The sequence below is a fragment of the Manacus candei genome, unplaced genomic scaffold, assembly GCF_025592945.1.
Source record: "Manacus candei isolate 608988 ecotype Guabito, Panama unplaced genomic scaffold, ASM2559294v1 h1tg000018l, whole genome shotgun sequence".
In the NCBI taxonomy this organism is placed as follows: Eukaryota; Metazoa; Chordata; class Aves; order Passeriformes; family Pipridae; genus Manacus; species Manacus candei.
In genome coordinates, this window is record NW_026138066.1 from 6,602,808 (window position 1) to 6,615,031 (window position 12,224).

Genomic DNA, 12,224 nt, shown 5'->3' on the forward strand with positions numbered 1-12,224 from the left:
GGTGTCTCTCTGGGGGATTGCTGTCGTTCTGTTCTTTTTTGTAATACTGAACATCTAATAAGCAACACCTACTACCACCTGCTACAGTAGTTCATTCACTGATAATCTCATTTTTTCCCCATTTATCACTGCAATGATGACTGCATTCACTTTCAGTGAAGAGTCTATTAAAAACATACAGCACCAGCTTTTCTTTCAGAATTGCTGGGGTCACCCAACACCAGGCAAGGTAACTCCAGTGCTGTGGCTGTGAGCCACTTGCCTCCATTCTATAAATATCCTCAAGTTCTTTACACATCTCTAGTGCTGTGTAAGTGGGACAGAATAATGCAAAATATTATGTAAAACAGTGTTAATGCAACTTCTGGTTCAGATTTAAGGGAGCTGATTTCCTCTTGCTGTCACTGGCATGAATCATGTTTCTTTCTACTGCAGGCAGTGACATGATGTTAGGTGAAATGAGTGTGAACAGGAGAATCGGGCCCCAAAATGCACAAAGATAGAGAAATTTAAGGTTATGGTTGTAAATTGCCCTGCCCACACACACAAAGTGTAATTTGCATTAGTGTAATATGACATTATCTTTCACCCCATAATACACTGTCATTATTGCTCACATTTCCATGGTATCCATTTCTTGATAGGTCCCATGGGACAGATTTTGCAAAACAGCTCAGCTCCCATTTAGGCAGCAAAATACATGGCTGGGCTTTCATGAGTGCTGTGTACACTGGAGGCTGAGCTTGTTTGAACAGGCAGTAGAATTGTCACAATGGGAGCTGTGAGGCAATGAGCATTTTTTAAAATTCTGGCTGTGCAGGTTCTCCTCCGGGAGAAGGAAGAAATAAAGATTCCGACAAAGGTCTTTTTATGATTTTGTTTTGTTTTGTTTTTTTCCAGGTTTGCTTTACACAAACTCCAAGATGCTGTTACTGACTGTTGTGATTTTTATTGTGAGTCTTGGGAAGCATGGCAGAAACCTTTAGGTGTGAAATATTGTTATGACTTGACAATGCCAGATTACAGCAAAAAAAAAGAAGTTTCTATTCCCCACTACTATGGGGGGGGGGGGGGAAGAGGACTAAAAGATCTGAGTCACAGATTTAAGGGTCTGAAAGCCATGGGAAAAAAGAAATATAATCTGTGATTGGTTTTCCTTTTGCTTTTTCAAATCTCACAGCTTTAAACCCGTCTGATAACCTACAAGCACACAATTTGTGACTTTTGAATACTTGCTAATAATAGTGAAATTGAGTGGACTGCTTCAGAGAGGGAAAGATTACTTTCTCCCATGATTACCTGGCAACATATTACACACTTGGAGTCCACATGAAAAACAGCACTGAGATCAGACAACAAGTAAATAAAATTGCAACCTGTCTTCGGTGACTGAAGACTTAAATTAGATACAGGAAAAAAAATCTTTACTGTGAGAGTTGTAAAGTACTGGAACATCCAGAGAAGTTGTGGATGCTCCATCCCTGGAAGTGTTCAAGGCCAGGCTGGATGGAGCTTTTAGCAACCTGGTCGACTTGAAGATGTTCATGCCCATGGCAGGGGGGTTGGAACTAGGTGATCTTAAAGGTCCCTTCCAGCCCAAACCATTCTATAATTCTATGAAGATTTCCTCCATCACTACAATATGTGGGCCTCTGATAGACCAGTTTTAAACAGCTCCAGAGAAGCATCAATTCACAAACTCATCCAGCATATTTATCTGAGAGTCAATAGATTTTCTTTATACTAGTCCTTGATTTTGTTTTGGTTTTGATTTCCTTCTCTCCCCCCCCCCCCCCCCCTGTCTATGCATTATCCTACACACAGAGGTGCATCACACCTTCACATGCTGTGCCCGGCAAACCCCCCTGTTTGCTTCCTGTGCATTTCTCTTTCTAGCCAAGCTCCTTCTCTGCTCTCATCTCTATTGATCCTCATTCTGCTCTGCTCCCCTTTGCACTGCTCCCTGTATTCTGAGCAAGCCTGAGCATTTAGGGCTTGACTGACTTGATAGAGAGCTGCACATACAGGATACTGCAGCTCTGAATACGTTTCCATCTCTGATCTGTACCCTTCTTAGAGGAAAGACATCCTTTAATGGCCTGCTCCAGGCATAAATCACATTGCTCTATTGAGTGCTTTGCTCCATTTGGCTAGGAGATTGGATTGGGAACAGAGGACACAGACTGAACTTGACCCCATTGGTCAAGTCCATTCCCTGTCAGCTTCTCTCCATCCTTTCACTGCCCACCTGTCTGGGACAGAGCCTACAGAAAGCTGGCAGCTTTGCCTTTCAATACATTTGTGTCACACAGCCTGACTAGGGAATGAAAAGTGCTTTGTGACCTTTTTCGGTGAGAGAACATCACTCCTGTACCTGTACTAACCTGCACAAGACTTTGGCTGCATGTGGATAAATCTGTGTGTATACACATTTGCACATTTTGGTTTGTTTGTCACTGAGATGTGATAATAAAGATTTACAGAGCAGCTTCTACAAAGAACTGTGAATGAGGTAAGTCTAAATATTTGGAAAATATAACAGTATCTGATTTTCAGTTATTACTTCACAAATAAAGCTGAGAGGGGAAAAATATACTTCCAAAAGAGTCAAATAGAAGAGGACAGTTTTGAAAGGGAATCAACGTTGGAAGAGAACAAGCGAGTGACAGTCCACTTGCAAAAAGATGGAAGCATCTGAAGCAAAGACCCTGGGGGGGAGGGATTTAGAAGAGGAACTTCATAATCCCTTTGCATTTCCAACTGCTAGGGCAGGACTGTGCCTGTCAAATGTGCTTGTTCTTTGTCTGATCTAGCTTTAAAAGAGATTGTTTTGCAGCCTAATATATCTCAGTCAGAAGCTAATTTCACACACACTCATCAGTGAAATTAGTCCTTCAAAAACACATTTAGAGAAGTAAATGTCATCACTTTTTCCCCATGCCAAGTGCAGGGTTCATGGCCAGATTGCTCTATCTTAGGCACTGTTACAGCACTAAGCACAGGTAGCTTGGTGTGGAATACAGATTTAAGGCAGGCATATAAATGCAAAACATCTGTTTTTCCAACTCCAGGATTCATCTGCTTTAGACTATTTTTATATTAGTGCTTCAGTCTAGTGAGATGAATGCAGAGCTAAGAGTTAGGAAATGGCAGTTGTATTCCTGAGTCTGCTGATGACAATCACTGGGTCTCATTCACCTGGTCTGAAACATGAGAAAGACTGAAATAAAAAATCTTGGTTTATATCTTTAGGATCTTGATATCTTCAAGAAGAAAAGTAGAAAACTCCAGTCTATTTGGACCCATGGAGCTACTATAATTACAATCATTGATAAAGAAAAATGGAACTAGATCAAGATTTTCCTACACAGCACATTTACCAGCAAAAAATATTATTTCATTGAAATAAAAATGATGCAATAGTTATTAAAACATTTAGCAAAAAAGAGGACAAGATGAGAGAAAATCATTTTTATACTAAAATGGCATGATTGAGGATTTTTGATTTTTAAACTTCTTTGCCATGACTAAGTGTAGGAAAAAATCAAAAAACCAAACACACCACCTAAAATTAGGCAGCATAAGGCCATGTTAAAATGGATGGGAAAAGATTATTTTTGTTGTGACTAAAAATAAACCACATTTAGAAAAAGCGGAACTCCCCACAAATCTGAAATTCTATTTCCTGCACAGCTAGTAATAAACATATAACATATTTCTAATGCTTATAACTCCACATACATATTACTGCACTTACACACCGAGTATTAGCACATGTATACCCTTTCTACTCCATAAAGTTGCTATGCAACACTGCAACAGACTCTTCAGTTTCATACAGTGTGGTCAGCTGAAATAATCTGCTTCCAAATGATGAATCAGTTACTAAATTATAAGAGGAAACTCAAAGACATCAAACATAATGCAAGGGCTTTTCTTTGCATAAGGCCTTGGCAACAAGAAAGAATAAACTGAAGAAACATTTTCTGCTCCAATGTCAAAAAACTTAATAACAGAAGTGCAAGAAATTCAAATTATCAAAAATGAGTCAAAAGTAGGCAGAAATAAAACCAAACCAGCCTCCCCCTCCAGATCTTGTGCCTTGCCATGAGAAGAAGCAATGAAAGAGCTGCAAACAGCAATGTTTCACCTAGCAACCTGACACACAATCACAAAATGATAATAACAACAAATGGATGGGGAATTTCACCCCAAGACTAGGACACAGACATGCCTGGAGCAGAAAGCAACTACCCCTGACAAGATCTGGAGGGTATTTTTTTTCCTTTTTACACTTCTTCAGTGACTTGCAGGGCTTGTCAGACCAACTCACTGCCATGGAATCAAATCACGTGCTAATAGGACCAGAACTATCTTTAATTTTTTCCCTCACATTTTCGAAAAAAGCCCCAAAAGGCTGAGTTCCTGGGGTTGTAATCAAGAATGCAAGAGATAAGAAGGCGTGATACATATTACAAAACTAGGGCTCCTCATGTTTTCTCTAGTACACTTCAAAGATGACATGAGAATGGAAATGACATGATCAAGTGTGGCAGAACCCCAGGCTTCTTCATTCAGAAGGGAAATCTGTCAATGATCTGTAGCACATCCTGCTGAGAACTGCAAAAAATGCAATCAGTTGCTTATAACCAGTAGCTAAAGATCAGCTCTAACCCTGACATAAGAAAGTTGGAAATCTAGAAGTGTCTCTGTGTGAGCTCTCACAGAATCATAGAATGGTTTGGGTTGGAAGTGACCTTAAAGATCATCTAGTTCCAGCTCCTCTGCCATGGACAAGAACCACTAGTTCCTCAAAGCCCCCATCCAACCTGGCCTTGAACACTTCCAGGGATGGGGCTTCCCCTGGAAAATCCCATTTTGCTTCCTTTACTTACACAGTGCATCTTAGTTGATTTGAGACTGGAAGGACTCCCAAAGGCAGAGAGTTTTACAGCCTAATTATGAACTGGGTGGAGAATGTCATTCTTAATGGACATTTACCACCTTTTGATTACACTGGATGTCCTTTTCTTCTACTGTCATGATTCAGAGAGTCTATGCATCCCTTAAAACATAGATAATGAGCATGGCACACACAAATAGCATTTGTCAGCTCCTTGCGTGATATTGTTTCAAAGCCTCAGAAGTCTCACTGTGAGGAAGGGCTTTCAGTAACATGTTAAGAAATGAGCATAGGTAAGCAGTATTTAGACATACCCAATTTGGGCATTTAAACTTCAGCCTTGCCCACCTGCCAAGAGTATAAGTTTACTTAACTTATTTAACAGGTGACACTTTTTCCTCTACCATGTTTGCTACTGTTTCCTTAGAAATTCCTTGTGAATTTCCTCTCTTCTAATTTTCTGACATCGTTATTTTTTTTCTGTCATGTAGTATGAAATTTCTCTCGAAATTCTCCAGAAATTTTTCACTTCAGTATGTGGATTTTTCAAACACTAGCTAATTGGTCGAGTGTTACTGTTCTTTGGGCGCTAAATAATCTACCCCAACAGACACTTGAGCATTCTTCCACTCATACTGTAATCAGTCAGGTTCCTAATCACTTTGTCCATTCTCCTAATAATAGTCTGCCTTTATTCAGTCCACATAGCCAGACTTCTCTGTGAAAATCTGTCCCTACCCAGGTGCCCACGTGGAAGCCTTTGAAATGGCCACTGGTGAACACTGGGCCACAATGTCCCGTCACAGCCTTTTGGACGTGGCTGAATATCTGCCTTTGAGATTAACCCTACCGCCTCTCTCCAGATATCTCACACTCACAACCATGACCTCAATCTCCCTCTACCTCCTTTTGTCTGATTTCCCACTTTCTTTGTTAGCACCTGCAACACCTCCAGCTTGGTATCATCAGTACATCTCACTAATAGACTTTCCTCTTACTTCAGATCTGTAATGAAGAACTTTAAAAAGGCATTAAAAAAAGATTTGTGGCCAAAGGTCCCATTAATTATGTTTGCTGTAGCCCACTAGGCAGCTCCATTTATCACCAGCCTTTGTTTACAGCCTCTTTGCCAGTTTTCAGCCCTCAAGTCAATGCTTCCTCTCCCAGGGAATCCAGTTTGGGTTTGTTTTTTTTTTTTGTTTTGTTTTGGTTTTTTGTTTTTTAATTAATGACAAGATGTCTTTCTTCCAAAACATTCTCTGCATATAACCACAGATTTACATAGCAAGAAAAATACATAAATATTTAACCACAGAGTGGAAATTAAAACAGCATCAATTTCATACAGGTAAAGTTTCATACTGATAAAAGGAGCAGACAGGTAGTGTCATGGCAGGGACAGCCAGAGGAAATTCAATGGCCTCTGCTCTGCAAAGGTCAGGAGAGATGATGAAAAGCATCTCTGGTGCCTCTGCATGCATGGAGCAGGTCCCTGATGGGTCAGTTCTGACGTGGCTCACACTACTCTTCCCTGGGGCATCTCTGGCTGTTCCAGAAGATAAACAGAAATAGAAGAAGGCCTTGATTTTCTGTCAGTCTTTGCTCCTGACCACCAGTGTCCATCAATTAAAATGGCAGACACCTGTAGGAGGTAATTGGATGTCACTCAGGATGTTTCTGCTCTCCATCAGGGTTAAGTCTACCCTGTAACAGGGATCAGTCTCAAAGTAGTCTGAGCACAAACTCGTGGGACTCCTGATGAAGCAGGGAAGAAAGGAGGCTGCATAACACGAGGATGGTGTTGCTCTCACATAGCTGGCAGTACGCTTTCTGCAAGGGGCTAGCTTGCCATGCACAACCTCCAGCCTACCCCTCACAGAAAGGGTGCCTCCTGACACTACAGTGCATACCCACTGCCAGGACCAGGACTGGTTCCCTGTCCTCTCCCCCCTCTGAAGAAGTGCCAGAGAGATGGAGACAGGCTGGGGGAATTGTTCTGCTGACAGTCAATAGCCAAAAGCTTGTGTTGACTCCCATCCTTATCACCCCATGATGGACTTGTTACATTCCTGGGTGTAGTTCTCAGTGCCCCAACCAGCTGCTCTTCTGCCTGGCATCCTCCTGCCGTGCTGGGCACAGAGGACTGTGCCTCAGTTTCTCCATCACACCTTTCAGCACTCTCTGCTCATGGCTGTTGCTCAAAGTCAAAAGTGTACCTAGGAAGAGGGACAAGACTCTGTTCTAGAAGGGCTTTGCATGGAACTAGAGACCCTCAAATCCACCTCCACAACATGTTCAGGAAATAGGCGTCATCATGGAAGTGACTTTAGCACAAGGAAAAGCATATGATGCAGACTGGGTCAACTGTGCAAACTCCCTCAGAACTGGAAAAGAAAAAGGAGCATCTGAGCTTGAGAGAAGGATTAGGAGAGCTCTGGTGAGGTCTTAGCCACTGCATACAATCTGATTAGGGAGATTATGGGGAAGTCTCATGGGGCTGCATGTGGGAGCTGCTGCCTTTGCACAGGGAACAGCCAGAAACATCTGAGTGACACGGCAGGCTGAGTGCAGTGCTCTCGCAATCCCCTGATCTCAATGGCATGCATCCTGTCTGCCAGTTCACTTCCATACACCTGGATACAACCATGGAAAAACCTGAGCCACCTGCATGTTTCCTGCAGTTCAATAACAATAGCAATGCTTGCTTACTTGCTTCAGGATTGCAAGAAGAGCACCACTGATGAGAAAAAGAAAAACAAGGGAGACAAAGGAAGGGAAGGTGAAGGAAGAAGTTCAGCACCACCAAAAACTTCAAAGCATGGTGAAGAGGGTGGTCTCGTCCCCATCCTCTGGGAAGGGAAGATGCAAGGGTTATGAATGGACCACCTCCACTGTGGGTGCAGTGCACGTGCACGGATATGCCCGAGGGCTACAACATATCTCTGGTTTAGATGCAGACCTGAGCTGAGGGCTGTATGTCAAACTAAAATGGTGCTGGTGAGCAGCAATTTGGCTACTGACACATCCAGGCTCAGGCACAGCCCTGGCATCCCCATTCCCAGTAGTGCTCAGCCTGGCTCATACACATGCCAGCTCACAGCGGGGATGGTTGGCACAAAAGAGGGAGTGCAAAGTACAAGGCAAGGAGGAAAGAAAAAACAGTCAGTATTACACGACCCTAAGCTGTAATGGCATGAAAATTTTTTAGAGGAGAGGATCTGGAAAACCATGTGAAAGCCTGAGCTAACCAATTCTTCCTGCTTCCCCAAGCTCATCCCTCTTTAGACCTTTCGCACAGCCCTTTTTGAGGCTGAAGACATTGTCAAACCTGCAACGCTCTTCAGCAAAGGGAAGAAAAACCCACTTTCCTTTACTGCACATTGTTCAACTTCAGTTCCTGTACCATCAAAATGGCTGTGCACAAAATGCCCATGACCAGATATGCTGGGAAACTCTTGTTTTCCTGCCCATCCTATGACACCTCTTGGCCCTTTGATCGGTAAAAACCTGCACATACCCTGCAGAAGCCTCCACTCAGTTTGTACCCGAACCCTGCCTGGAGAACACCACCACATGCAGCCTTATTGGTCATGTACTCCCCAAAAACTGAGCTGAGCAGGTGTGACAGGGAAACATGACTTACTAGGCACACGGTTGATAGCTTTCAGGGGTCTCAGGACACGGACAGTACGGATTGCAGACAAATTAATGTTTTGGAGATCCAGGGAGTACTCCACCATCCTGCAGAAGGGGAGAGAGAGAGAAAGAGAGAGAGAGAAAGAGAGAAAAAGAAAGTTTAAAAGAATCCAGAATTTTGACTTGAGCCACAGATTTATCATTTCTTCATTGAAGAGTTTCTGGAAGCCATGGGGATGAAGTCTGAGTTTTTGGAAGCAAAATTGGAGTCTCCATTAGCTCTCCAGGAACAAGACCAGAGCCCACAGCTCCTCTGGCAGAAAACACAGTGAGCAGTGAGAGCGCACATGATGCAGGCCGGGAGATGTGATAACACGTACCTGCTGTGACCATCAGGAGGGGAAGGAGCTGCATGAAGATGCACTGACAAGAAGCATGTGCTGCTGGTGAGGGCACACACATGGAGTGGCCATTTCACACAAGGCCAGGAAAAGAGGGCTGTGTAGCCAGTTTTGTTGAGTGTTACCTGCAGCACAGTGCGGTGCTCCCCGTGTTCTCCTCATCTCACACTGCAGGATACAGTCCCTGGAGGCAGCTTCAGCTAACCTGTTTTATCTCGCCTAGAAAATAACTCTCTTACTTAAAATGGTAACTGCTTTGACTATGTGGAGAGGCTTCCCCCATACCTGTGAATCACTCCTTTCTGACACCAACCAAAAGGGGGAAAGCCTAATTTTAGGGCATATGCTAGACTTTAGCTTCCCTAACACAACAACCTGCTATCTAAATAACCTCAAAGTGCAAATAGGTGTGACTAATGCATTAGCTTTGCTGTGAGAGCTGCAGGTGCAGGTGACAAAAAGTGACCTGGCTCAGCATCCCTTAGCCCAGCGCTTCCCTCCTTGCCAATATGGCAAATGTCCTGCCTCTTTGAAAGCATGGTGAGAAACCATTACACTAACCATTTACCCCGGCCAGCAGTTTCTACTTGAGGATCTCAAAACATTTTACATATTTTTGTGAACATAGGTGCATGAGGCCTCCAGGTGGACATGGGCTGTTGTCACCAGCTTCCCCTGATGTGCAGATGGGACCAAGGGGGTAACAGAGTTGGTGGGTGAAATAGCAGCAGAGTCAGGACAAGGACTGCTTCTACTGAATCTCTTCTCAGACATGAATAATGAAGCTACAAAACCTCCCATTTCCTTGGCCTTTTAATAAGGCTCAAGAGATAGAGAGGGACTGGGGACACAGCCTTTTGTTACTGCACCCCTTCTCAGAACAAATACATTGTAATTTATACAGAAAGACCCACAAGTCAACCTAACGTTGACTCAGATCCATCTGCTGAGGAACCACTGAAAAGTGAATGAGAGAGCCAAAGTGAGATATCAAGAGGGAAATGGGGTACATCTAGTTTGTAAAAAATATCAGGGAGAGGCATTTAGTGAAATGGACCAGTGCACTGGTCATTCTATTGATTACCCTCCACTGAAGAGGACCTCAAAGAGCTAATGCCTGGTTATCTGTCTACACCTTTCACAAAGGGGACTTGTCAGAGTGAAAGATTTTCAAACACGATGGGGTAAACCTGTCGAAGTGTTGTGATTACTCTCTCTCATGCTCTCTCTCTTTCTCTCCCTCATTCCTTTCACTCTGTTCTCTCATGCACTTTTAGGGTAATTGCATGCAATAATTTTTCCTCTGAAACACAGTGGCATTCATTTACCTCCCTGGAGCTGTCAGTTCCACATATGCCAAATGCAGAAGGAGAGACAAGGGATTTCATGCAGATAATCAAAATATTCACACCCCAAAAAAATGTAACCCAAAAAAACCCCACCTTAAATCAAGCAGCAATATTCAACTAGCCTAGAGAAAACATTAGTGACAGACAGAGGCTTAGGATCTATCTAGTCAGATCAAAGTGGGAAGTGGGTATAAAGGAGGAATGCCCACAAATATAAATGCATAGACATGACTACAGAACATCATACAAAGGACATACCTGTGTGGTTCAAAGAACCAAGGGTTTTTTGTAAGCACTGACCAACCTTGCTCCAAAAGCATAAAACAACATTGCCTCATCAGCATGTTGTTACTCCTGAATTAGACAGACCTGCTGAAACTTTAGAACTACAGTTATGGACAAAACACCCTATAGACATAGGTGTATTGCTCCTAGGACATGAGCTAACAGCTTTTCACAGCACAGACTTGACATGAAGAGGTAGCTTCATGGCTGAAGGAGTCCCTACACTGCAGTCTGTTACAGGGGGTAGGTATATGCACAGAAACATAAAGATGTCCAAGCTTGGTGAAGTCCCACAGAACTTTCCTCTCCTAAAAAAGTGCATCCACTAGAGCACTGGGTTGAGATCCAATTTCTGAAGGCAAAAAAAATTCTTTTGGGGCAACAGCAGAACAACCTGAAACAGAATCATATGCCAAGTAAGCAAATAGTTCAAAATACATTTAATTCCAAAAAGTGGTCTTTTCTGAACTGCAAGGAACCAAATGAGAAGTCCTGAAGAACATGGTGACCCTCACAGAAACTGAACGCAGGGGAAAAGTAACAGGCTGACAAGAAATCAGTGGACAGAGGTGACATCTCTTCTTAGCCTTAACCATGCAAAATTATTTTTAATATAGAACCGCTGTTTACAAACCATTTAAGTTTTGTCCTCTTGTGGCTACAGCCATGTTGCTAGCCTTACAATGGGAGTAACCTTAACCAGGTGCACATCATTGCCCTCTCCTAGCTGGAATGAGTTTGCCACCTATGTAGTACAGTCCATGTGTCACTAGAAAATTACTAATCATCAGAGTAGTGACTGTGGGTCCTTTCAGGGCAAGACAAATGCTGTCTTAGCTGCAACTGTGCGGTTCAGACAGCAGCAAGCCAGCCTCCTGCAGCCCTCAGTGACTGCAGATTTGCTATGATTACATTCCAGTATAGCCAGACAAAAAAAGCCAAACAGACAATCACACTGCCAGTGAAAACACCAGGCTGTTCCCAAGGATGGGTTAGAAAAGGGCAACTGCTAAATTTTTCAGAGATCATCTACTAACAAAAATGAACTCAGCCCTAGGAGGCCCCAGGGCTTCAGTTCGATGAACAGACCCCTTCTGCCTACAGTTCTTCCTGAGACCTCCTGATCTTGGTTGTAATAACAGAGAACATCCAGGATGCTTGAATCCCCATGGATGAGTTATATCTGTTGTAGTCACGCAAATTGTAACCAAAACAACTTCAATGCAATTCCAGTGTATTTTGTATTAGAGCCTCTTGTTCTTGCATTTTCATTCTTAGTGATGGCTTTAGTATCAGCTACCTTCACACTCCTCTTTGTGCAAGGCTGGCAGATGACCAAGGTGAAATGAAACTCCATTGATTAAGGAAAAACCAAAACATCTTCTGTATAAGTAAAACTGATAAATTCAAATGTTGCCTCCTTCCTCTAATGAAATGGGATCTCTAAGTGACTCTGCTGGAGTCTACAGGCATCTGCAGCATTTCAGGGATTGTTAGCCCAGCTCTTCTTGTTATTATCATTCTCCAGCCAGCCTTGTTCTCCATTGCCTGGACAGCCTAGACACATAACCCCCTCTAGGTCTGGGCTGCACCCGATCTCCTACTGCCATATATGGAGGTGGTGTTGGGTTGACAGAGAGTCAAAAGGGA

The 12,224-nt window shown here is 43.1% G+C and overlaps 1 protein-coding gene across 1 annotated transcript in view; it reads right to left on the reverse strand.

Moving 5' to 3' along the window:
* The window catches only part of CACNA1I (calcium voltage-gated channel subunit alpha1 I), a 174,969-nt gene that overhangs the window by 64,958 nt on the left and 97,787 nt on the right, over nucleotides 1-12,224 (reverse strand). The window contains exon 5 of the mRNA XM_051784181.1: nucleotides 8,547-8,644. Within this exon, the coding sequence (XP_051640141.1) occupies nucleotides 8,547-8,644 (98 nt within the window). The remainder of the gene's footprint in view (nucleotides 1-8,546; nucleotides 8,645-12,224) is intronic.